At 45.1% G+C, this 25,511-nt stretch overlaps 1 protein-coding gene across 4 annotated transcripts in view; it reads right to left on the bottom strand.

Moving 5' to 3' along the window:
* Window positions 1-15,601: 15,601 nt before the first annotated feature.
* Window positions 15,602-25,511, bottom strand: part of TNFAIP2 (TNF alpha induced protein 2) — a 47,129-nt gene continuing 37,219 nt past the window's right edge. For all 4 annotated transcript variants that reach the window (XM_048855044.2, XM_048855046.2, XM_048855043.2 and 1 more), the window contains exons 8-12: window positions 24,323-24,449; window positions 22,908-23,030; window positions 20,971-21,126; window positions 19,697-19,818; window positions 15,602-18,615 (exon numbers count right to left, since the gene is read on the bottom strand). In XM_048855044.2, the coding sequence (XP_048711001.2) occupies window positions 18,474-18,615; window positions 19,697-19,818; window positions 20,971-21,126; window positions 22,908-23,030; window positions 24,323-24,449 (670 nt within the window). In that variant the 3' untranslated portion in view covers window positions 15,602-18,473. The remainder of the gene's footprint in view (window positions 18,616-19,696; window positions 19,819-20,970; window positions 21,127-22,907; window positions 23,031-24,322; window positions 24,450-25,511) is intronic.

Here is a 25,511-nt window from a genome sequence, read left to right as displayed (position 1 = left end):
AACAAAATGGGAATGTATGGTTCATACATTCCACAATATCACTTTAGCCCTCGTGATATTTTAACAGATTAGTAGGGGATCCTGAGTTGGGCAGTTAAACAAAGACCCACAAAAGGCTTTTGAGCATAGCTATAAACACTGTGAGAGCTTTGATGGCTGCACTTCCTTTGATGCATTCTCTGTTTATGTAGCCCTGTTTCTCTAGGGCAACTCCTCCGTTTTTCATACTGCCTTACTTCTAAGGCTGTCTTTGTGCTTGCTACTAGTGCCGTATAGTGTTTTGCTAACTTCTAGTTTGCACCTGTTCCCAGTGAAGCCTAGGAAAGTCACTGGGATGCGGGGAGTGCTTCTCCTGTTTATGAGCTGCCCAGAGTAGACACTGCTAGGGGATGGTTTAGCTCTCTCAGTGGCTACTAAGGTTACCCCAATTTGCTCCCCTGATACAATGGTTCCTATTGCCGGGTTGTAGAACCACAGGGATGCAGATTCACTCTGGCCATGTCCCTACCTGCTAACAATCTCCCCCTTCCACTTTCTGGCCCAACCCTGAATGCCCTGTGAACCAAGGGCTCCTTTGGAAGTGGTGCAGAGGTTCCCTATGCTGGGGATATTCCTCAGGTTGGGGGGGAGGGTCATGCCTGCTTTACATCCCTTTTATGCAAGGGGAACTACAGGACAATGATGAACTGGGCCCCATTAGATCAGTACCAGCAGCCCCCAGCTTGAACCAGACAGCGAAGGAGCTAGAAAAGGGGTAGAGAGAAAATATTGAAAACTTTGGAAATGATTAACTGGGTCAAAAACAGTGACACTCCCACTTTAATTAGGTGCAGCCTTTGGAGACAGCTGCTCCCAGCATGCCTGGCTCCTAACTGGGAACTATAGCCTACATGTGCTGGAGGATGGGCTTGTTCTAATAATGTCTGTGATCTGGATCCAAGATGGAACATGTCTCCAAGATGGAGCATCTGCATGAAACAGAATAGGTTGAAGCTGCCACTAATTAATGGCATCTCTGTGGGCTGCAGCAATTAAGGGCAATTTCAACCTAGTCTGTTTCATGCAAGTTTGGGGCTGCCTTCATGCTGCTGACATGTTGCCATGTGGCCATCAGTTTGGTAAAGTTTGGCTGTCTGAATACACAGCAAATAACAGCCCTGCTTGCTGGGGATGAAATGTCAAAGCTGGGCTGGAATTCAGATCCAAGAGATAGGCACAGAAAGGGGCAGCATTAGGGCTAGGCCACCACTTTCACTTCCTCTTGTTCATCTTCCACATTTCAGTTCCCTCCCTTTGGGCTTTGTAAATCTTAGAATTACAAAAGTGGGAATTAGAAGAATAGGCTCAGAGTGGATCAGAAGCTTTAAAAAGCACTGGAGACTTAACTGAGACTGATGAGGATTGCAAGTTATGTACTTACATTATATGTATTCATGGATCACAGGAGGTCTGAGCTGCCAATTAAATACAGCTGTGAAAAAAGTAAATGCAGTCCTAGGATGTATCAGGTGAGGTATTTCCAGTAGATGTAGAAAAGTAATAATGCCATTCTACAAGTCATCTGGAATACTGTGTATAATTGTGGTCACCCATGCTCAAGAAAAGATTAATTGTACCTGGAACAGGTGCAGAGCTGGGCTACTAGGATGAGCAGGGCAATGGAGGGCCTATCTTAAGAGAGGAGATGAAAAGAGCTTGGCTTGTTTAGCCTAGCAAAACGAAGGCTGAGAGGGGATCTGCTTGCTCTGTATAAATACATTGGGGGGTCAAACACCAGAGAGAGGGAAGAGCTATTTAAGCTGGTACAAGAACAAATGGGTACAAACTGGCTAGGAGTAAATTTAGACTGGAAATTAGGTTTTTTAACCATCACAGCAGTGAGGTTGTGGAACAGCCTCCCAATGGTGGGGGGGGCGGGGCGCAAACAATCTAACTAATTCTAAGATGGAGCTTGCTACATTTATGAATGGGATGTGACCGGTTTGCCTGTGATAGCAGGGGACTGGATTCAATGACTCAGAAGGTCCCTTCCCATCCTATGCCTTATGTTCCTATGTATTACAGTAACTCCTAGAAATCTCAGACAAGAACGAGGACCCTATTGTGCTAAGCATAGTTCAGAAAAATAATGAAGATATGTGAGTAGGTGGGATCATGATGGAACTGAGTGAACAGAATCTAGCAGAAATAGGTCCCTATTAAATAGGACAATGAAGCTACCTTTACAAAATCATTTTTATTCTTGTTCTTGGCTGAGCTGTCAAGCTTCAGTAGTCTCATCTGTGGGGTTTATGGGTTGGGTTGGGCCTGTGGGATAGGATCTGGCAACTCTGGGAGACTCCAGGATCAATATTTTTTTCTATCATATGGTTTGAGTTACAGCATCTCCTCCCTTTCCCAGTTAATCTCCTTTCTCTCACAGGCATTCCAACATTAATGAGAACTCGGAGAGCTCAGCTTTTTTGCTCCAAGTTCACTCTTTTTACTTGTTGAAGATTGAATAACATGTCAGTCTCCAGCAGGAGTTATTCTTGTCTGAATGCTCTGTCCTAGTTAGATAAATATTTTCGGAGCTTGTGGTTCATTCCTTCTCCTAAAGCAGATGGCGTATTAGGACACAGTTTACTCCATGCTCTGCTGAATTGCATACATTGGCTGAATGGGGGAATGGTTCAAGAGTGCACTGGGAAGGTCAGAGGGAATGCATGGGGTAAGAACTACCCGTGAATGCTAAGAAGGGATTCAAAAAACATCCCCGGGGAGACCCAGGCCAGAATTGCTGCTATGGGTAGGCACTAGAAGCAATTAAAAGATTCAGAGGGAATTGCAACAAGGTAGAGAAAGGGCAAAGAGCGCCAAGGAAAACTAGAGCTATTGAGCTGAGAGGTTTGACTGAAAACGTCAGCTGCTCCCCTAGGAAATGGTGGCAGATAACTGAGAACGAGGGAAAGCGTTGGGGTGCTTGCCATGAGAGACAAAAGGGTGGGTGATACTGGAGTGCCAGAGCAGCCACAGGGGCGGGGACCACACTGGTCGGGACCAAGGATTGAGAGGAGGGGTTTGTAGAGAGGGATGATCAGCAAGAAGGGTCTGTCTGAAGACAGAGAAGCAGAGGAACACAGGAGAGAAAAAGGGCAGAGTAGTGACTAGTGAGAGGAGAGGCACTGAGGGAAATGGAGGGCTTCAAAAGTCAAAGTACAGGAGCCTACTGTAATACATAAGAACGTGGAGGAGGAACTGACGGGCTGGGTCATAGGAACAATGAGGAGATCTCTAGGCTGATCAAAAAAAGAAGGATTTTCTATTGTTACCCAATTTCTAAAGCCCAGGGAGACTGTAACACATAATCAGGAATGTTTACATTTCTAGAGCTCATCTGTTTAAACAGTGTAATTACCCAGCCTTCAAATCAACCACCCAGATGACACATGTGATCAGACTGGCATTTGTATGCTAACACATTTCTACAGGTGCATTCTCATCTCCATAGCAATGGGGCTGGCAAGATTCAGAGCTTTTCTTAGACTTGTGGAATCACTGCTTCACTTGGTGGGGGCAATGTTCTTTGTTCAAATAGCTGCAGTGCTAAATTATTCACAAAGGCGATGGATTAAGCTGCCGCCTATTTTGACACGTCTCTTACAGCTAACCACACAAGATATAGTCAATATTTTAAAAGTGCCATAATAGAGGGTGTGGCCATATCCTCTTTACGAAACACGTATGTAGTCATCACACCAACGCCTCTGTCTAAAGTGTTCCGAGGCACCACTTTGATCAGGATTTTGCCAGCTGCCACATCTGGAATCTCTAGCATCCAGTCTGCTCCTGAAATTTTCTTCATCTCTGTTTAGCATTGTGAGATCATAAGGTCATTTGCTCCCTGAGTTTGCGAAGTGTTTGCTGTGAATCTAAATTATGTAAATTGCCGCTAGGTAATACAGTGAGGGACACATAAATGCTGCTATAATGTCTTGTTTATATTAACTGAATTTATGCCTGTCTGTGCAACTAGGAGACATGAAGACTTCCTAGGACACAGTCATCGGGGCAAAAAATATCCCTGCAGTAGTTGTTGGCACTAAACCGCTGCTTTGGTTGGTTGGTTGATTTGAATTAATTTACTTTATTGTGTGAGAGTTGCTAGGCTGCTGTGTGAGAGTTGCTAGGCTGCTAGTGGATTGTAACAGTTAGGCTTTGTCTATATTGCAGCCTGCACGGTTTAACTAAAGGTGAAATTTTAAACCAATCCAGTTAAAATGTCCTGTGTGGACACTCTTAATTTGGTTTAGCTTGGTTTAGTTGAACTTGATGTAGAACTGAATTGAACTGACATAAACCAGATTTCGATGAATGTCCACCTATAGCTTTGCATCATTTTAACTAGACTGGTCTCTCACTTGATTTAATGTTAAACTGGTGTGTACCTTTGAATGCAGAAAGGCCTAAATGTCAGGACACCAGTAGCTTGTGTCCATGCATGCTCATTGTCAAGCTGTGCTACCGTGGCTCCAGAGCGTGGGTGCCAGCCTCTGCACAGACGGTTGGAAAACAGGTCACAAACCCCCAAACTGGCTGTGAGTTCTATACTTACACTTGATAATCGGTTGTTGAAATCTAACTCCTCAGGCACTCAGCCTAAACATGGAGTCACAGGCAGTCCCATTAGGTACTCTGATCTGTCTTGCCACCCACCTAAGCTTACCTTTGCGACAGATGGTCCAATACACCAAAGATCACAGCAATATTCAGGCTACTCCCAGTCCCAAAGGACCCGTCACTCGCCCCACTTTAGATTTTGCACCAAAGACAACACCTGTCGACATTCCTATAACAAACTATTGTATCTGAATATTTATTATCAAGGAAACAAAATAAGAGTTTTTACAAGGTAAAAGCACATAAACATATATACACACAAATGAGTTCCAGTCTTGAGCTTCAAAAGGTAATAAAAGCTTCTATAACAAGCAAGCTCTATATGTCCTTTAGAGCTAACACAGGCCACACTTTGGGGAGCTCTTGCTTTTACCTAGAAAACCTTGCCCTTGAGAATCCAAGCAGCATAGAATCATAGAAGTGTAACACTGGAAGGGACCTCGAGAGGTCTCCTAGTCAGTCCCCAGCACTCAAGGCAGGGTTAAGTATTAGACCATCCCCGATAGTTGTTTATCTAACCTCCTTTTAAAAACTTCCAATGACAGGCAATTTATTCCAGTGCTTAACCACCTTGGCAGTTAGGAAGAGTTTTGTAATGTCCAACCTAAACTTCCCGTACCTCAGTTTAAGCCCATTGCTTCTTGTCCTATCTTCAGAGGTTAACAAGAACAATTTTTCACCCTCCTTGTAACAACCTTTACATACTTGAAAACTGTTAACATGTCCCCTCTCAGTCTTCTCTTCTCGAGACTAAACAAACAAACCCAATTTTTTCAATCTTTCCTCATAGATCACGTTTTCTCAGTCTGTCCACATCCTTCCTGAAATGTGGCACCCAGAACTGGATACAATACTCCAGTTGAGGCCTTATCTGCATTTAGTAGAGTGGAAGAATTACTACTTGTATCTTGCTTACAACACTCCTCCTAATACAGGATGATGTTTGTGTGGTGGGTTTGTTTTTGTTTGTTTGTTTTTTTTGCCATAGTGTTACACTGTTGACTCATATTTAGCTTGTGGGCCACTATGACCCCCAGATCCCTAGGCAGTCATTTCCCATTTTGTACGTGTGCAACTGATTGTTCCTTCCTAAGTGGAGTATGTTTCATTTGTCCTTATTGAATTTCATCCTATTTACTTCAGACCATTTCTCCACTTTATCCAGATCATTTTGAATTTTAATCCTATCCTCCAAAGCATTTGCAACCCCTCCCAGCTTGGTATTGTCAGCAAACTTTAGAATTGTACTCTCTATGCCGTTATCTAAATCATTGATGAAGATATTGAACAGAACCAGACCCAGAACTGATCCCTTCGGGACCCCACTTGAGATGCCCTTCCAGCTTGACTGTGAACCATTGATAACTGTTCTCTGGGAACGGTTTTCCAACTACTTGTGCAACCACCTTATAGTAGCTCCATCTAGGCTGTATTTGCCTAGTTGGTTTATGAGAAGGTCATGCGAGACAGTATCAAAAGCCTTCCTAAAATCAAGATATACTACATCTACCAGTCCCTCCATCCACAAGGGTTGTTACCTTGTTAAAGAAAGCTATTAGGTTGGTTTGACATTATTTCTTCTTGACAAATCCATGTTGATGTTATTTACCACCTTATTATTATCACCTTCCAGAGATACATTTTCTCCCTGTTAGGGCTTTTTATTCCTTCCCCTGTTCTGCTTTGAGTTGCAGATTCAGCTGTTGGGAGGAATTCAGTTGCACGTCTCCTCTTCAGAGAGGGTGGAGGGAAGAGAAGCAATTGACAGTCTTTTGTTCCCTGATATTCCACAATATCTCATTTGGTGTCGATGGGCCTTTATTGTCAGGCAGGACATAACACCTTCTGTTGGAGTCTAACATTTCACACCAGGTAATGCTTCTCTCCTGTCTGGTGACTTACACAGTTACAGAAGCTTACAATACAAGTGCTCAAATATTACCTTACAATATGGTTTACAGATGTTATAAGTGAGAGTAATGCATGTAGCAATTTACAAACATTCAATACAATCTAAACATATTTTTATAACTCTAGTACTTGTTTTCAGGGACGGCAGGTTTGTATAATTTTTGGTGGTGCCCAGAACAAGTCCAAGTCCCGCACCCTCCCTCCCCCAACACCTGCCTTGTAAGCCAATGTACAGTAACTCCTCACTTAAAGTCGTCCCAGTTAACTTTCTTGTTACGTTGCTTTCTTGTTACATTGCGGATCAGTTAGAGCAGTGGCTCTCAAACTTTTTTTCCGCGGACCACTTGAAAATTGCTGAGGGTCTTGGCGGACCACTTAATGATCTTTTCAAATGTTGTTTGTACCATTAGCTAACTATTTTAAAGCGCTTTGGATAAAAGTGCGATATTTAAAAAAACCCTAAATAATAATTAACTTTTTTTGTTCTACACATAAAAGCACCCAACTCATATTTTAATATCAGTAGCCATAACCTTTCTAATGTGATGGATGTGCCCTCTCTCCCCCACCGCAGCAGCCCCCAAGCTGGGGCTGGGAAGGAGGGGGGGGTGTCTCTCCCTCTCTCCCCTGCCGCAGCAGCCCCCAAGCTGTGACTGGGAAGAAGGGGGGAGTCTCTTTCCCACTCTCCTCCACTGCAGCAGCTCCTGAGCTCTGGCTGGAAGGAGGAGGGGTCTCTTCCCTGCCACAGCAGCCACAGAGCTGAAGCTGGGAAGGAAGGGGGTCTCTCCCCAGCAGCCGCAGTCCTGGAGCCTCTTTCTCTGGCCGCCATAGCCCTGCACATCCCAAATTCCCCCCACCCCCTCTTCTCACACCACTGCTCCCTCCTACCTACCTACCCCCTATTCCTCCCAAGGCCACCACCTCCCCTTACATGTGCATCTTGTCCAGGGTCCAGGCACCTAATTAGAGGAGCCACGCCTGCACAGCTCTACTAATTAGGTGGGTGGCCCTTCATTCTCTCATGTGCGGTCACCCAGGCACGCACCTCAGAGGGAACTATCCGCAGACCACCTCTGAATTAGAGAACATGATCATTTAAAGTTGCCCAGTGCTCCCTTATAACGTTGTTTGGCAGCCGCCTGCTCTGTCCACTGCTTGCAGAAAGAGCAGCCCGTTGGCGCCAGCTGGTGGGGGCTTCGAACCAGGGTGGGCCGACAGCCCCCCATCAGTTCCCCTAAGTTCCCTGTGTGGCAGCCGCCCAGCAGGCTATCAATTGTTGGCAGTTCAGCTGTCCCTCCCCCCACTGCCGTGTGCTGTTCCTGCCCTCTGCCTTGGAGCTGCTCCGGGAGCCTCCTGCTTGCCTCCTATTTTATAGGGACAGTCCTGATTTTTGGGTCTCTTTCATATATAGGATCCTATAACACCCGACCCCCGTCCTGATTTTTCACACTTGCTGTCTGGTCACCCTTTGTGCAGGTGGGGAGGGGAAAGAGGGGTGTTGTTGTCAGGGTGTCCCCCTCCCCCGTTCCTGCCCCTCCATCTCCACAGAGCAGTGGGGGACACGGCAGGGCTCAGAATGGAGGGAGCTTGCTGGCAACAACTCTGTCTCAAAGTCTCTCTCCCACACAGAGGGTGTGTGTCTCTGTCTCTCTCTCTGCCATGCTGTCTTCCCCCCTCCATTCCTGCTGCCTTATAGAGTGAGGCTGCATTAACAACAATGAGTTAACCCTTGGGGGCTCAGCCGAGTGCTGGTTCATCATTTAGCAGCAAGGCATTCCCTGGGAAATATCCCACCCTCTTCCACCCTCTGACTCCACCACCTCAATCAAGCTTCACAATCATCATTGCTGCGTACAGTATTAAACTGTTTGTTTAAAACTTATAGTGTGTGTGTGTGTGAATATATATAGTCTTTTGTCTGGCAAAAAAAAAAAAATTCCCTGGAACCTAACCCTCCATTTACATTCATTCTTATGGGGAAATTGGGTTCACTTAACATCGTTTCACCTAAAGTAGCATTTTTCAGGAACATAACTACAACATTAAGTGAGGAGTTACTGTATATTTTTTAAAATAATGTAAAAATGTGAGGGCTCTGGGGTGGGGCTGGTGATGAGGGGTTTGGGGTGTGGGGGGGGGCTCAGGCAGAGGGTTGGGGTGCAGGGGTGAGGGCTCTGGATGAGGGGTTTGGAGTGTGGGAGAGGGCTCAGGGCTAGGACAGAGGGTTGGGGTGCAGGGGATGAGGGCTCTGGGGTGGGACAGGGCTGGGGATGAGGGGTTTGGGGTACAGACAGGCTGCCCCGGGGCAAGGGCCAGAGAGGGCCAGAGAGGAGGATTCCCCCAGCCCTCTCCCCGCAGGCAGCAGTGAGCTCTGAGGGAGCCCCCCCCCCCCATCCCCCTTGCACCACACTCACCTCGCACCACTGCCATTGCACGTGCTCCTAGGCCCCCTCTCAGGTACAGGAAGCCCCCTTTCTTGTCATGGGGGTGGGGGTTGCCATCACATGTGCACCTCCTCCCCTGCTGCTGCCCTTCACTGTAGCTTCACTGGGGGTGGGGCTGCCCCTTGTCCAGCATGGGGCAGGAGCGGTGACTGTGGGTGGAGGGGCCCCCTGTGCTAGTGGAGGGTCCCGTTGGAAAATGAAAGAGTCCGCGGGGGAAGGGCAGGCTCAGGGTCAGTCTGTTCTGGCAGTTTTGGGTGCTGGGCACTAGGACCCTGCGGCGATAGTTAATGCAGGGAGGCAGCATGGAGGTGCTGGGGAGAGACAGGGATGCTGCACTCCTGGGGATCCAGGGCAGCAAGGGGAGGCCGGGGGACACTCGGGGGAGGTGCAGGGGGGCGGCAGGTGGGGCCAGGGGAGAGACCCAGCCCTGAACATTGGTGGAGCTGCGCCCCCGGGCTCTGAATATTGCTGGAGCCGGGCACCCCGGGCCCATATAACTCGCTGCTTATGCCTGTTTTGGCAGTACTAATACGTAGGTGAACCTGACTGATTCCAGCTATGTGGTGTTCAGTATGCAAGTGAGACGTGGGGAGCTTGGCATGAGCAGGCACCTTGTTTGCCAGTGCCACACTCATTTTTTAATTTTAGAACATAAGAAAGGCCATAGTGTGTCACACAATGGTCCGTCTAGCCCAGGATCCTGTCTTCTGACAATGGCTGGTGCTAGATGCTTAGAGGGAATGAACAGAACAGAACAATTATTGAGTGATCCATCCCCTGTCATCCACTCCCAGCTTCTGGCAGTCAGAAGCTAGGGAAACCCAGAGCATGGGGTTGCATCCCTGATCATCTTAGCTAATAACCATTGATGGACCAACCCTCCATGAACTTATCTAGTTCTTTTTTTGACTGAGTAATACTTTTGGCCTTCACAACATCCCCTAGCAACAAGTTCCACAGGTTGACTGAGCGTTGTATGAAGAAGTACTTCCTTTTGTTTGTTTTAATCCTGCTGCCTATTAATTTCATCGGGTGACCTCTGGTTCTTGTGTTATGTGAAAGGGTGAATAGCACTTCCTTCGTCACTTTCTCCCCACCCTCCATGATTTCTAGACTGATGTCAGATCCCCGCCCTTAGTCGTCTCTTTTCCAAGCTGAATAGTCCCACTCTTTTTAATCTCTCCTCATATGGAAGCCGTTCCATACCCTCAATCATTTTTCTTGCCCTTCTCTGTTCCTTTTCCAATTCTAATATATCCTTTTTGAGATGGGGTGAACAGAAATACATGCAGTATTCAAGGTGTGGGCATACCACGGATTTATATAGCAGCATTATGATATTTTCTGTCTTATTATCTATCCCTTTTCTAATGGTTCCTTACATTCTGTTAGCTTTTATGAAGGCTCCTTTTCAGAGAACTATCCACTATGACTCCACTATGTGGTAACAGCTGATTTAGACCCCATCAGTTTGTATTGTTGGGATTATGTTTTCCAATGTGCATTATTTTGCACTTATCAACATTAAATTTCTTCTACCATTTTGTTGCCCAGTCACCCAGTTTTGTGAGGTCCCTTTACATCTCTTTATAGTCCGCTTTGGACTTCACTATCTTGAGTAATTTAGCATCGTCTGCAAACTTGTCACCTCACTGTTTGTCCCTTTTTCCAGGTCATTTATAAACATGTTGAACTGCGCTGGTCCCAGTGCAGATCATGGAGGGACTCCCCCCCTCTCTTTTTCTCCCCCCCCCCCGGCTATTTAACCTCTCTCCATTCTGAAAAATGACCATTTATTTCTACCCTTTGTTTCCTATCTTTTAACCAGTTACTGATCCATGAGAGGACCTTTCCTTTTATCCCATGACTGCTTACTTTGCTTAAGAGCCTTTGGTGAAGGCTTCCTGAAAGTCCAGGTACATGATATCAACTGGGTCACTCCTGGCCACTGCTTGTTGACACCTTCAAAGAATTCTAATAGATTGGTGAGGCATGATTTCCCTTTACAAAAGTCGTGTTGACACTTCTCCAACATATCCTGTTTATCTAGGTATCTGATAATGCTGTTCTTTACTAAATTTCAACCAATTTGCCTGGTAGTAAGCTTAGGGTTATATCTGAATAAATCATATAGACTTAAATCTGGCAAGAGAGAATCCTACCAAGTCATAACGAAACTTGGCAAAGCAGTCTAGTCTGGTGATGGGAAAATTCAAAGGTTCTGGCTTCTAACCCTTATTTCTAGGCTCCAGAGCCCATAAGTGCCTTGACTGGATCTGACAAAGCATTCTCTATTTTTTTTTTTATGCCTTCTCATCAGAAACATGCTTTAACAACTCATTGTTCAGCTGCCCAGAAATCTCAAACACACAATCATTAATTTCATCATAAACTTCTTAGATTTGGCAGCAGCTCCAGAGACCTTGCTGACTTTCCTTAGCTTTGGAGAGACTTTCTAAGAGTCAGGAACCAGTTGGGGCCAGAGTCAATGATCTTTATTTTAGCAGAACTCCCATTGATTTTAATGTGAGCGTTGCTTTATAGAGGCCTGTTGAATTGAGCTGTTGTATTTTTTTAAATGTTTCTGCATGTCCCATGTTCAGTAGGATCTAGTGAGGAATGTATTAGGCTCTGGATCAAGGTTGGTGTTTAGATCTCACTACTTAGGAGCTCCAGAGAACAGGCAGTGCTTCCCTCCTCATCTATAATTTATGCTTTTTAACAAGAAATCATTGTAAATGATACTGTTAACAATGTGAAATAATAAAACCGGCATTTAATCTGCTCCAAGTTTCTTTTCCCTTGGGTGTCTCCCAGTGTCTGCCCGTACTTCCACAAAGGTTGAGTTCTCCCCAGCCCACTCCTTCTTAAGCATGTTTTTTCATTTCTTCCCTCTGCCTTAGCAGAATCTGTGGCATGGGAATACAGTGCCATGGGTCAAGGAACATACTTTTTCCCCCAGTCAGTTTTTCAGAAGAGAAATGCTACTTTATCTAATCTTAATGATCAACTGATATGTCCAAGTGTGGGTAGATGCCAGTATCAATAGACTCCTATGGTAATTAAACAAGCCACGTTACTGACCACAGAAGTTGATTTTATTTAGCTTATAAGAGCGCTGGTTTATTTGTGATAATATCTAATCAAGCCACTCACCTATCCTCATAAGTGTGCCTTGAAAAATGTGTATGAAGTATGCTACATATAAATAATGCCATTATAAGTATCAGGTCAGACAATAAGATTAAAAGACTCTTTTGTTCCTGGGCTCGCTAAAGGTGAAAATGAAGTTTTTTATAAGGGGACTCGTACAAGGCAATTGCTCATGCCATATGAAATGTGTGCGAGAGATCATTTGTTCCTTCCCTTCAGATGTTTAGATTTGTTATTTTCCTTTAAGCATTTATTTAAGTGGAATATTTACTTTTAAGGCCAACATAACAGTTGACATGTTTGTTTAGTTACTAACAGAGCTGTAAACCAAAACTTGGACAGCATCAAGCACTGCAAAAAATTGTTTACATCAAGTAAAACATTCTTTGGCTAAGTGGGGTATAAACTTCCATATAACGGCTAATAGATGCTATGAGCATTCGTGCTTGAATGTTAAAAAGTCAGTACTGCACCCAGATTTTGATATGTAAGTAGGTACATTGAGTTGCAATCAACTCTCACCTCAGACCTGATAAACTCATTTCACCAAATACATCTTACAGGATATTTATGCATAAAGAGTAATATGCAAGGTATCTACAGAAAGCTCATAACTTGTCAAGATTTGTAATAATTGTGAACATATGTACAGGTAATAGTTAAGAAATAATGTATTTATATTGAAAGTATGTTTTATGCACTTGGAGTAAAAATAGTCACCAGGGATAATGTGTCTTAGTGATGGTCCATTCCATCACGTTTGGAGTTATCACCCTGGTTGGTTGGTGATGCAGTGCAAGGCTCAATGTTTCGCCTTGCACAGTACTAGGACTTTCCTAGGAGACCATCAGAGGTAAATGCAAACAACCAAAACCATCTGAAGCTAAAAAGGGAACTTTACAGTAAGCCAAGGGTTCACCCTGTCTGTGAATAGAAACAAAAGGCTGTTTTCAGTATAATGTAGAGGTGGGCGAAGCACTCTTCACTGAGAAACCCCCTTGTGGAGGGGCGGTGTTTCATGAATATCCTGCTTCTTGGGAAACCAGCCAACTTTTCAACAGCCTGAACTTTGGGGGAGGAGGGGAACACCCTACTTTATGAGGTAGGAAAGGGAACTATTGATAAGTGTAGATCCAGATTCACAGTCTTTGATTTTTTGCCTTGTATTGTAACCATTTGTTTCCATGACTTACTCTCAATTCTAGTTAAATCTTTACATTGTCTTAAATAAACCTACTTTGGTTTGATTGTAAGTGCTATGTAGTTTACAGGAGTGGTGGTTTAAGATAAAACTGTGAATTGGGGTAAACTGCACCTTTGGGTGTGCAGGAGCTGGTACTTCTGTGAGTAGCCAGTGTCAGGGGATGGAGTTCACAGGGGAATGATTCAAAGGGACTCAGGGATGGGGGGGCATCTATTGTTAACCTGCAAGGTGAAGACAGGGATAGCATAGCCCAGAGGAGAGTGTTTGAGTAGCCGAAAGGGTGCTGGTAGTAGGGAGCTGACACCCAGCCAGGCCCAGGCAAGACTCCCGCACACTGATGGCAGGGGGTGACAGTCCTGGCTGCCCCAAAAACTGTCACAGCATTTGAAATTTTTTATGGTGTTGCTTTTTCAGCCATGTTGACAACATTCAGTAATGGCTGGTCGAGCTCTCTGGGACCTGATGTTTGCTATTAAAATGGATATAATTCCCATCGGTTTCAATTGGAATTGTCTGTTACTGAGAGCCTGATTGACCCACGGTGTTTAGTCCTTTAGGATCAGTCAGGCACGTGACTGCCATCTTTAGGGAGGGGCAGTTATAAATTGTGGCAGTGAAATGGTGGCTGATCCCTCTAGCCAACTTTTCATCTTTCAGTGTATCTTCTTTTTGACAGTAACTAGGGAGTCAGAGACTGCTTCCATGGAAGTTTAGCAACCTCAGCATGGAGGTTGGGCCTAGGAGCACAAATGACAATATGTGGTGAAAAGAAAAGGAGTACTAATGGCACCTTAGAGACTAACCAATTTATTTGAGCATAAGCTTTTGTGGGCTGTAGCTCACAAAAGCTTATGCTCAGATAAATTGGTTAGTCTCTAAGGTGCCACTAGTACTCCTTTTCTTTTTGCGAATACAGACTAACACGGCTGCTACTCTGAAACCTGTCAATATGTGGTGAACTGTACTTTCAGCCACACAAGAATACAAATTGGAAATATGGGTGTGCATGAATAACAAGAATTAAGTGTTGTGATGTTTCACTCCATATTTTTATGAAAATGTGCTTATGATATGACATAACTGAAATGTACTTTATGCAAGATGGGTCTTGTAAGGTATCATTAGAAAGGTTATAATTTACTGAATTTGATTATCCAATTTGTATGCCTGTATCATTTCTGTATCTGAAGTTAGGAATATTGATTATGTATCTCTATTTCAACGATTGTACTTTGCGTGATGCCCACTGCTACCACTTCAGGTACAACAATGGAAAAGCCAGACAGGGCTCATGGGCAATTAGCAGAGACAATGGACTGTGAAAGAGCTTAGTCTTCCTGTGGACAGTGGAGACAGCCTACAAGCAATGGCTGCCACAGCCATGCAGAGTCCAGGGTCCAAGTCACCTGGTCCTGGATACCCCTCCTCCCCTTTTGGAATGCCAGTGGTTTTCCACTAGAAGACAAAGGGATCCCGCCTTACACAAGAGCTATATAAGGCAGAGGAGTGACATCATCATGGTTCTCCTCTGCCTCCCCCCCCCTGCAAAAGAGACACTGAAAAAGACCTGGAAGCAAAAACTGAACTGAGGGGAGAAGGGTTGAACCCAAGCTGGAAGGGCACCTAGCTTGTGAGTAATAATACCTGAGGTCTCAAGAGGGAGACCAGTGCAGCTGCCTTTCAAGACTTTCTGTAATCTGCCTGCAACAATATCTAGGGTGAGAAATATTATTGGTAACCAATTTCTTTAGTGAAACTAGTTTAGTTTGCGTGTTTGGTTTCATTTGCTTAGTAATCTGCTTTGTTCTGTTTGCTATCTCTTTAACCACTTAAATCTGCCTTTTACAGTTAAAATTGTTTTTGTTTATTATTAAACCCAGTTTGTGTGATGTCTAACCGGGGGGGACACGAGAAGTTGTGCATACCTTCCTCCACACTGAGGGAGGAGGCAGATTTCATAATATATCTTTGGGTCTGCATTCCCAGGGAGGTGGACACCTGTGTGCTGAGGCAAGTCCCTTAAGATGATCCTTCCCAGAACTGTTTCTTTCGTTCTGTAGTTGGGTGTGGCCCTGCCTGTGTGTTTGCTGGAGGAGGCTTAATAGCCCAGCTCAGCAAGACAGGTAAAAAGGGTGCCCAAGCTGGCATAAGAGGCAGGCTCAGTGCTATCTCAGCATATCAGGTGGCATCTTAAGGGGGTCCAACCTGTCACAAATGTATCCTCAGAAAATATACTGATCTGTCTTTATTATTCAACGCTTATAGTTCAGTTACACCTAGGCTGGGCACCACTGTGCTAGGTCCTACACAAACATACAGGAAATGACAGTCCCTACTCCCAAGACCATAGGAAGCCAGGCTACGGTATCAAATGAATAAGGCAGAGTATGCACTAACAATACACACACATAGCATGTGGCCCTGCAATACCAGCTTCTTTTATTTGTATTCCAGTAGTACCCTCAATGTACTAGGCACTTGACTCCAACATAGGGTTGCCAGGCATCCGGTTTTTGACCGGAATGCCCGGTCGAAAAGGAATGCTGGCAACTCCAGTCAGCACAGCTGACAGGGCCGCTAAAAGTCTGGTTGGGTACCCTGAGCAGGCAGGCTCCGTGCCTGGCTCTGCGTGGCTCCCAGGAAGTGGCCGGTATGTGCCTCTGGCTCCTAGGTGGAGGGGCGGTGAAGGGGGCTCTGTGTGCTGCCCCGACCATCAGCTCCACAGCTGCCATTGGCCAGGAACACCATGGCCAATGGGAGCTGTAGAGTCGGCACTTGGGGCAGTGCCTGTGGGTGGGGGCGGTGTACAGCCTCCTGGCTGCCCATCTGCCTAGGAGCTGGAGAGACATGCCACTGCTTACCAGGAGCCACGTGTACTTCCTCCATCACTGGGAAATGCTGGGGCCACCTGAGGTCAGCGCGGCCCAGAACCTGCACCCCACACCCCCTCCTGCACCCTTACCCCAGCCCTGATCCTCCTCCTGCACTCTGAATCCCTCTTCCCTGGCCCCACTTCAGAGCCTGCACCTCCAGCCAGAACTCTTACCCCCTCCCACACCCTTGCCCCAGCCTGGTGAAAATGAGCGAGCGAGTGATGGTGGGGGAGAGCGAGTGACAGAGGAAGCAGGGATTGAGTAAGGGCGGGGCGGGGCTCTGAGAAGGGGTGGGATTTTCTGCAATTAGAAAGTTGGCAACCCTAACCTAACATTCATCAGGGTACAAGTAGTAGGGGAATCATCTCTGAAGGGATACCACAGGGTTACCCATGCCTATGGTACATACACACAACCAGAGGTAAGTCAGCTACATTTCCAGCATAATTTTAAAATTGTTTAAATATAAATATTACATACAAAGATAACTAATTAGAGAAAGTAAAATTGGATTCTAAAATACACCAGTGACCTACAAGCACCTGTGGGAATACAACCTCAGGGTTAGAAAGCAGAAGCTTACATGCAGCATACACAAATTGTGGTCACATTTAAAGGTGGTTTTATAGGGACGTTAATGCCAGTATGCTTTGTCTGCAACTGCCATTTCACAGTTTCCATAGTCATTCATCCTCCTCGCAGATGAGCTTTCTACAGTTTGCTACAGAGGGTAAAGGTCTTGGGATTCAACAACTTGGATATTTAGGTAATTCTCTGGCTAAAAGATTGTCTTGAAAACAAACTTGCTTTCAAAACATACTCAAGATTAGTATTTCCAGCTCTAGTCTAGACCAACAACAGCAGGATAGAGGGCAACTGAGAGAGAGAGATTTTATATAAAACAACACAAAATGTGTGTTGCATTTATGCAGTTAGGCCCCTGAACACTTAAAGCACATGTTCAAATCCCATTGAAAGCAACAGAACTGAAATGCATGCTTTGCTGAATGTTGTGGATGTAAGCAAGGTAAGTGCTTTGCTGAATTGGGGCCTTAGGCTACAACTATTACAATGTATAATTAGCTATAGAAACCCTTAATCTATAGCACTGGAAAACTACTGAATATAAACAGGAGAAAGTCAGAAATGTGAGCACTTAAAATCCCAATCCTACACAGAACTCGGATAGGAGCTCTGCGTGCAAAGCACTTGCAGGACTGGATGCTAATTTGCCAAGCAGGCTTAGAAATTCACACCTCATGGAGGTGAATGGGGTATAGGAGTGATAAAGTCCCACCTTTGGCTGGCTGCTATGGTGTAGCTAGGGAATGCTTTCTGCAAGGCTTGCTTAGCTGGGAAGCAGCCCATCAGTTTACACTGTGCTGACTGTAGCCTCACAAAAGGAAGGTGCAGAAACCTAGATTTTTAAAAAAATTAAAATTTGGATTTTACAAAATGCAGAAAGCTCCTGAAGTCCCAAGATTGGCAGCTTTCTGTGCTGTGACTTTTCTCTTGTCCATGATAAGGCAATTTCACTTTTTGAAACACATGCAGTCACAACTTTCAATGAGACCCTTTAAAACTTTCCTTATCCAAACTGTTCCTGCAAGCTAGCCTGAGGACAGACTTTGTTCCTTCCTGACCCCTTCACCACATCTTACTGATCTAATAGAAAATGCAGCTTCGTAGCCTCTGATTAAAAAGAAAACCTATCAGATTTCTACTGAGCATGCTCTGAAATTATTTTTTTCCCAATCACTTTGCTAAGCTTTTGGAAGAAAAAAATGAAATGTAAAGAGCCTCTTCCTCCACAGAGGACAAGCCATGCTTTATAGACCTTATCTAAATAATTAGTTAGCTAGGTAATACTTGCAATGCTCCTGGGAAGTGAGTGGAGTACTACTGTACCCAAGGGGAAACTGAGGCATAGTGGGATATGCCTGAGACCTCAGAGGGAGTCAGTGTCTGATTTGAGAGCTCTGTTTGCTGTTCAGAGAACTAGGCCACAACCCCTCTATCAGATTCCATCCCTTTGTAGCTAAGCACAGAGCAAATCTCTTCCCACAGGGGAGTCAATCTTACAATGACAAAAAAGGACTTCAGCAGAGAAATGCTGATGCACTGGTTAGCTGCATGGCCCATGCATGAGGCCTGCTGAATCTGGCCCCATGCTGTGACTTTTACTAGTTTAGCAAATAGTCCCATAGAGTATGAGTGCTGGGATCAAGCCTAGGAAATCCTTATAGCTGAGAACAGTGGTTCACAGGAAGTGGTGGACTTTGTGCTGATATCCAGGATGCTCAGGATGCTTCTTACTTCACTGTTCGGCAAGTTTCCCTTGATGTACAAGATGGCAGCAAGGTGCTTTTTGCTAGGGAACAGAAAAGATCCAGTGTTAGATACACAGAGTGGCACTATCTTAGGTTTTTATGTGGCCCCATCATCTGAGCACCTAAAGGTCTTTAATGTCCTTTGTCCTTATCCTCATAATACCTCTGTGTGGTAGGGGAAGTGCTGGCCTGTCTTTTTGTTCTGTGTTTATACAGCACCTAGCAAAATGCGGTTCTGCTCCATGAGTGAGACTTCTAAGTACTACGGTAATACAAATAATTCAATCTCAATTCTGTAGATCGTAACTGAGACATGGAGAAGCTAAGTGACTTGCCCAAGGTTACACAGGAAGTCTGTGGCAGAGCAGGGAATATAATCCAGGTCTCCCAAGTCCCAGGCTAGCACCCTGACCACTGCACCATCCCCCACCCTCAGCTGACACGAAGAGGAGAGACCTGGCTCAGAATCAGCAAGGAGTCTGGTGGCACCTTAAAGACTAACAGATTTATTTGGGCATAAGCTTTTGTGGGTAAAAACCTCACTTCTTCAGATATGCCCAAATAAATCGGTTAGTCTTTAAAGTGGCAGAGGACTCCTTGTTGTTTTTTGTGGATACAGACTAACACGGCTACCCCCCCAGATACCTGGCTCAGAATGTGTAGATTCTAGATGGTGTCTTGCTTAACACAGCTTATTTCAGCTGATGGGTCACCAGCCAAACAAACAGTCACAAAAAATTACATGTTGAAGGGTGGAGTGGAGGACACCTAGTCGGACCTATAAAATCAGTGGTGGCACCGCTGAATTATGGAACTTGGATCTGTCTTTTGGAAAAGAGATCAGGAACATTTAGGGGGAAAAAAATACCTCCTATCAAGATCTCTGAACTGTACCTTGCTAAAAAGGGGAGTTGTTACCCAACGTACAGTGGTGTTCCTAGGCACTCAGCATGGATGATGAACTCTCTGCTCTCTTTGTAGCAGGCCTTGAAGTGCTTGAACCTGATCTAGAAAAGCTGGTGCTCACAAACTAGCTGCTTTTCATCTAATACTCAAGTATCTTCATGGAACTACTGTGGACGTTCCTATTAATGTTCACAAATATTCTTCAGTACCTCTTACCTGATATCTGGGTATGTATTAGCAAGTATAGCAACTTCTATTTTAATGGCACTTGAATCCTGAAGTATGATTATTTCAGCCAGTTTTGGGAGTGCAGAATCCAACCATGTGGCCTTAGACCCCTATTAGAAAAAAGTAACTAGAGTAAACAGTCTGTAATACAGGTCCACTGGGAATACAAAACCTCATCTGCATGGGATGGGGACATAATCAAGAAACGCTGTTTAAATATGCTAAACCAGCTAAACCAGTTTCTAACACAGTTGGGTTGGCTATCAAGGAAGGAACTAAGCAGTAATTAGAAATGATGCCCTATAGTTTTCAGAGACATTGTTCTAAACTGGATTTAGCCGTGCCCAGACTTTGAAAAACTTATTTAGCTAGATTTTTGTTCTCTAAGCTGTACTCAAATCACTCTTCCCTAGCTGCTGGCCTACCTGCTACTCCCCAGTATGATTTTCTTCTCAGCTACTTAATCTGCTGGTTACCCTTGGAGATATGCAGTGACCTAACCTACGTGGCAGATGCATGTTTCATCTGTGGATGTGTGCCAGATCTTTGACTTCTCTACTATCTGCTAAACCCCTTCCCTTATTCCCCTGAAAAAAAAAGCCCGAAGCAGACCTGCTTTCCAGTTGCTGGAAACCCTACCTATGAAGAGTCTGGACCTCCCTCCCACACCACCTGCTTTTCATAGTCACCGTCCCCCCTGCCACCTGGGTTCACTGCAGAGCCATGAAAGGAGGGATAGGATTGAGATTAAACAAGTGTGAGTTGATCATTAATTCCCTTACCCAATACACTGTTCTGAAAACAAATACTGGCATTTCCAGACCCAGCCTAGACTAAAAGCAACAGAGTCCAGGGAAATAAAGGGGAAAGTTGCATGCAAAACATACCCAGTGTATGTATTTATGCCACAGAACTGAAGCACCTTGGTATTACAATAGAGAACTATTAGATAAAGAAACTTAAATCCGTGCAAACTGAGCATAACAGGAAAGGAACCAATTGCATGAAATCAGGAGAAAGTGGGATATCAGCATTGTACTTGGCAGCCCTTTTGCTGCTCCTTGTAAACTGTGTAACCTTCAGTCCCCAGGCATATATTCCAACTTGACCCACCCCTAGTCTCGGAAAACTCCCCTTCAGTCTAACATCCACTTGCAAAAATTAAATAGCATTTGAAGAATTAATCCTAGAGGCTGAAGAAAACTCCTTTCAGAAGTTCATAGGACTAAGTTCTAAAGTGGACATGATGAGCCAACACTAACCTTTTCTTTGCAGAAGCTCTGCAAGTGGGAGGCATGAGCTGAAATGAGTTTTGACAAGTTTTGCTGTAGTTCTGGGGTTTTCAAGCTGACTTTCTTCTTCATTAGCCTCACAATGTATTCTCTCACCAAGTGACTATGAATCTTCTCCATAATGCCCTGTTGGGGAGGGGAAATGGGAATTAATTCAGTAGGATCATATGCATGGAACCCACTGCGAGGGCTACAGATTATGCCAGATGTCTGACATCTGGCATAGAGTTGCCCCTTATCTCAATGGCACTTACATACAGGGCCCCATAGCCCCCTCCTATTGTGTATCCAAGTCCAGTGCTGGTGAGGGGTGGGGACACAGGGGCTGAGCCCTGCAACTGGGGAAGAAGTGGAGTTACAATGAAGCACCAAGCACTCGCCTTTGACTTGACAGGAGGAATGGGCAGGGAATAGAGACTCAGATGGTTCCAAAGAGTAGCAACAGAGGGACAATCCTCCCTCACCTCTAACAGACTTGCTCCCACTGTTGTCACAGAGAGGACAACCTTGGGGAATTTCTTTTCAGTTGCTCCCAGTCCCAAGTTCTACAGTTGTCCCTGGTGGAGCTGATGCAGGAGGCGAACACCTAGAGAAGGTAACAGCTCCTGCCCACTCACCCAGAGGACTTGCAGATGTGCAGCCTCTTTCTAAGGCCAGCCATCAAGGAACAGTCAAGAGCAGTCTTGGAACTGGATGAGTTAGGGGAGGAAAGAAAGGGAATGGAGGTGACATTCACCACAGGACGAGAGGATGGCCTGGGCTAGCATAAGGGAACTCAGGGAAAGGGTGGGATCTGTTTTGAATTTTTAGCATAGGTGAACTTGGGAAAGGGTGGGGTCTGTTTCGAATTTTTGTTTGGGACACCTTTGAACAGCGTTAAGCCCCTGTTTGTACATGTGGATCGAAGGCAATATGGTTCCGATGCTAAAACATGGTGTGCCAAATTCCCACCCTCAGTTACACCTGGACAGCCATGCTGGAGTCTCATTAGTTCCGAAGTACTCACTCACCTCCCTATTACTGGCTGGTCTAGAGTCCTGTTCTACCCAGTGCACAAACCCTCCCAGCTCCTCGTAAGCAAAGCCAATGATGTCTGGGAATTGGCTCTTTTCCAGAATGGGGATTTCCTATTGGCAATGAGTGATGCTTGAAAAATGAAGCATGAGAGGTAGAAATATCGTAGGGAAACAGGAATATGCCTCAACTCCTCCTGGTCCCCTATTTGATTACATATATTACTGAATTTGTTCAGATATTAGTGAGACAAAAGCAGGGAACAGAATTCTTACATGGGGACTGTACATAGTCCTATTTGAGGCTTGCTGTATAACCACAAGAAATATGGACTTGGACACTTAAAATTGCCTTGGATTTGGCTGAGGATAGAAGCTTGCACTGCAAATCACAGCATCTAGACCTGGCCTGTTCTTGAGATTGGCTCCTGTTGCAATCACCCCTGCAAATACTTAGGATTATCAAAGCCACTCTAAACTAATTTGCACATGTGCAGCCATGCTGGGGCTGGAGGACCAACAGCCAAGATCCTTGGTGTAGACAAGGCCTTATTCTGAAGAGCTGCCTGAACACTGAAGCCTTTCTAATGTGTTTGGCCATCATGCTGAAGAAACCAGGGTAAGAAGGAGCTACGTGAATCTGGCTTTGATGGATAGGAGTTGGCATGATTTAGGTAATCTGCACAGTAATGGAAATCCCTCCTTGGGGGTGGGATTCGCAATTGTGAAAACTCTCCAGTTTAAATGGGGTTAAGCTGGCACTTGCCAACATGCCCACCCAGTCCCCTTGCCAAACCGAAGTGAGTCCATATAGCTGAGCGTCACAATGGTCCCTAGTTGACAAGCCAAGCTTGGATTTCCTAGAATTCTTTCAATGTCTCCCTTTGACCTTACCTGGTAAAAGGGGTCGAGGAGAGTCTTGAATTCTGAAAGGTGGTTCCTGGTGACCTGAATGATTTCATCCATCGTTTCACTGCACGAAAGCCATTTACTTTGTGTGAACTTTCTAAAAATAGGCTGAGGAAAAAACATGCTGTTCAGCTTCTGCAAAGCAAAGTCTAAATGCAAATATGTACGTAGAGATTTAACATCTTATACAACAGGTGTGCATGGTGCTGTACAGAGAAATTAAAGATGGCCTGCTAAAGGAGAAGAGGTGAATGGGACTTGTGCCCTTCTTTGCTTCCTTCTGATGAACAGGATAGAGGCCCTAAAGGGCTTAAATTAAAAACAATCTTTCTGTTTCCATTTCTTAAATTAGAATTTTGCATCTTGTCTACTCTATGATGACTGATAAGGACTGATGGCATTGAGTTCCAAGGGAATGAAAGTTGAGGGAAGAGATTTTAATCAGAAATTGTATTTTGTTGCAAGTTAAATAGATATTTACCAAAAAAAAAACCCCAATAATGACACTGGAGAGAGGTTGTCTTCCTTAAGAGTCCACCCTCCTTGGTCCTCTCAGTTAAGGTTTGAGTTCACAATGAACATCCCTGAGACCTCCCAAGAGGTCCTCGAGGAAAAGCAGGGAAGATGAGATTTGACAATCCTGATGTTTCTTTAATTAGAAACAAGAAGTGGAGAAAAGCCTTTTATTTCAAAGAAAGGAAGAGCCCAGAAGCCAAAAAGTGAATAAGTCCAATTTTAAATGCTTCACAGATCATCTTTAGATATGTGTCCTATCCCCAGGAATTTACAGGAAAAGGCCCTGCTGCTGCAGACAAGTATGTAAGTAATGTTGCACATGTGAGGAGTCCCCGTTAGTTCAATGGGACTACAGTACTCAGGCTCGTTAAGTTACATTTGTTTTCGGGATTGAGAACTAAAACACTGGGAACCAACTGAGTTTTAAATAATGAAGGTGGGGGCTGAGACTTGAAGTTCAGATCTGGCTCTGATCTCTTCCCAAGTTTGGGCGTGATCGGTTGTGGACCCCCTCTAATAGCTGAGAAAAGCTCAGATTTTTCTTTAGACTGTAAACTTCCCATTCAGTTAAATCAACCAACCTGGAGTGTGTATTCATTGCTTTGATAAAGACAGCATGATGATGACGACCTCAGCGAAGTAATGTGCTCAGATACTCTGATGTGCAGTACAAACCCTGGAATACTGGGTTGCCGTGTGTTTCACACCCCTCCCTCCCTCCATCCCCCCCAAAAAAAGTATTCTGGGAAAATTATGTTGACCCTACTTTTTTATCCCAAATCAAATCAGTACCATATTAGACTTTTCCTCTACAGGACTATTTCATAGGAGACAATTACATCCCTAGATGCTTGGTATTTATTCATGTACTTCACACAGGTTACCTTTAACTCCAGAAACAAATCTTGAAGCAGTTCATCATAGCCACTGTTCTCTATTTCACGAAGCGTAGCAAGTATTTTCAATCTGGTGCTGTCTTGTGCTGATGTCGTGGTTTTCTCCGTGTGGTCTCTGAAACAAGATGCAGGAAGAGATTCGTTACACAAAAAGAGGAACGCTAGTGGGAGAAGCAGATGTTAATAGGTCCGTAAATGCAACTTAGCACCAGGACATCAAGTTTTTGTCATTACCCAAAAAGTAAATTAGAATTCTGAGTGGCTTCTATGTTTTAGAGTAGAAGTGATGGTCAGTGTTAGTGGGAGGGATACTGATTACATGACGATGACTTTTTAATTTGTCTGTCTGGCAATTGTTCTATTATTGGATGTGCATGTAAATTATCACTGCATATGTGGATGGCAAAAGGGCAGATTCAACAAGCCCTGCCATTGCCCCACGTAAAGGCCAAACTGCAGTGGAAATGACATCCCCTGCTACATGGGACTTGGCCACTGCAGGAACTCCATACCTCCTTGCCAGCTTGATGGCAGTTCTTGGCATAGGAGTGCAGGAATGAAGTTGTGGGTGAGCTGAGCTGTAGCAGGTTCACGGGGCACACAGTGCAGATACATGGACTCAAACCCTCATGAAATGAGTGGCAACAGGCAATATCTGATGCTCCTTCCTGTGGCCCTGGTGGACACTGGCTACTACAGGCTGGGCCGTAGGATTCAGTTCCTCAGCCTTGTGCATAGGTGCCGATTCCATGGATGCTCTGGGGCTGGAGCACCCATAGGGGAAAAAATGGTGAGGGCTTAGCACTCACTGGCAGCCCCCCCATCGACACCTCTCCTTCCCCCAGCGCCTCCCATCCACCTGCAGCTCCACAGATCAGCACCTCCCACCGATCAGCTGTTTTGTGGCGTTGAGAGATACTGGCGGGGAGGGGAGAGGAGCCAGGGTGCAGTGCGCTTGCGGAGGGGGCAGAACTGGGTGGGAAGAGGCAGGGCAGGGGTGGGGCATTGGTGGAAGGAGTGGAGTGGGGGCAGGGCCTGGGCGGAGCCAGGGGCAGCATCCCCCAGCAGAATAGAAACTCGGCACCTATGTCCTTATGCCTTTTGAACAGTTTGACTCAGGCTCTGACCTCTCACGCAGGATTCAGTCTATTGTTTTTCAGTTATTTCATGAAAATAA

The sequence above is a fragment of the Caretta caretta genome, chromosome 6 (assembly GCF_965140235.1).
Source record: "Caretta caretta isolate rCarCar2 chromosome 6, rCarCar1.hap1, whole genome shotgun sequence".
NCBI lineage: Eukaryota > Metazoa > Chordata > Testudines > Cheloniidae > Caretta > Caretta caretta.
The sequence above is the reverse complement of the archived record's forward strand: the minus strand, read 5'-3'. Positions and strand labels throughout refer to the sequence as shown.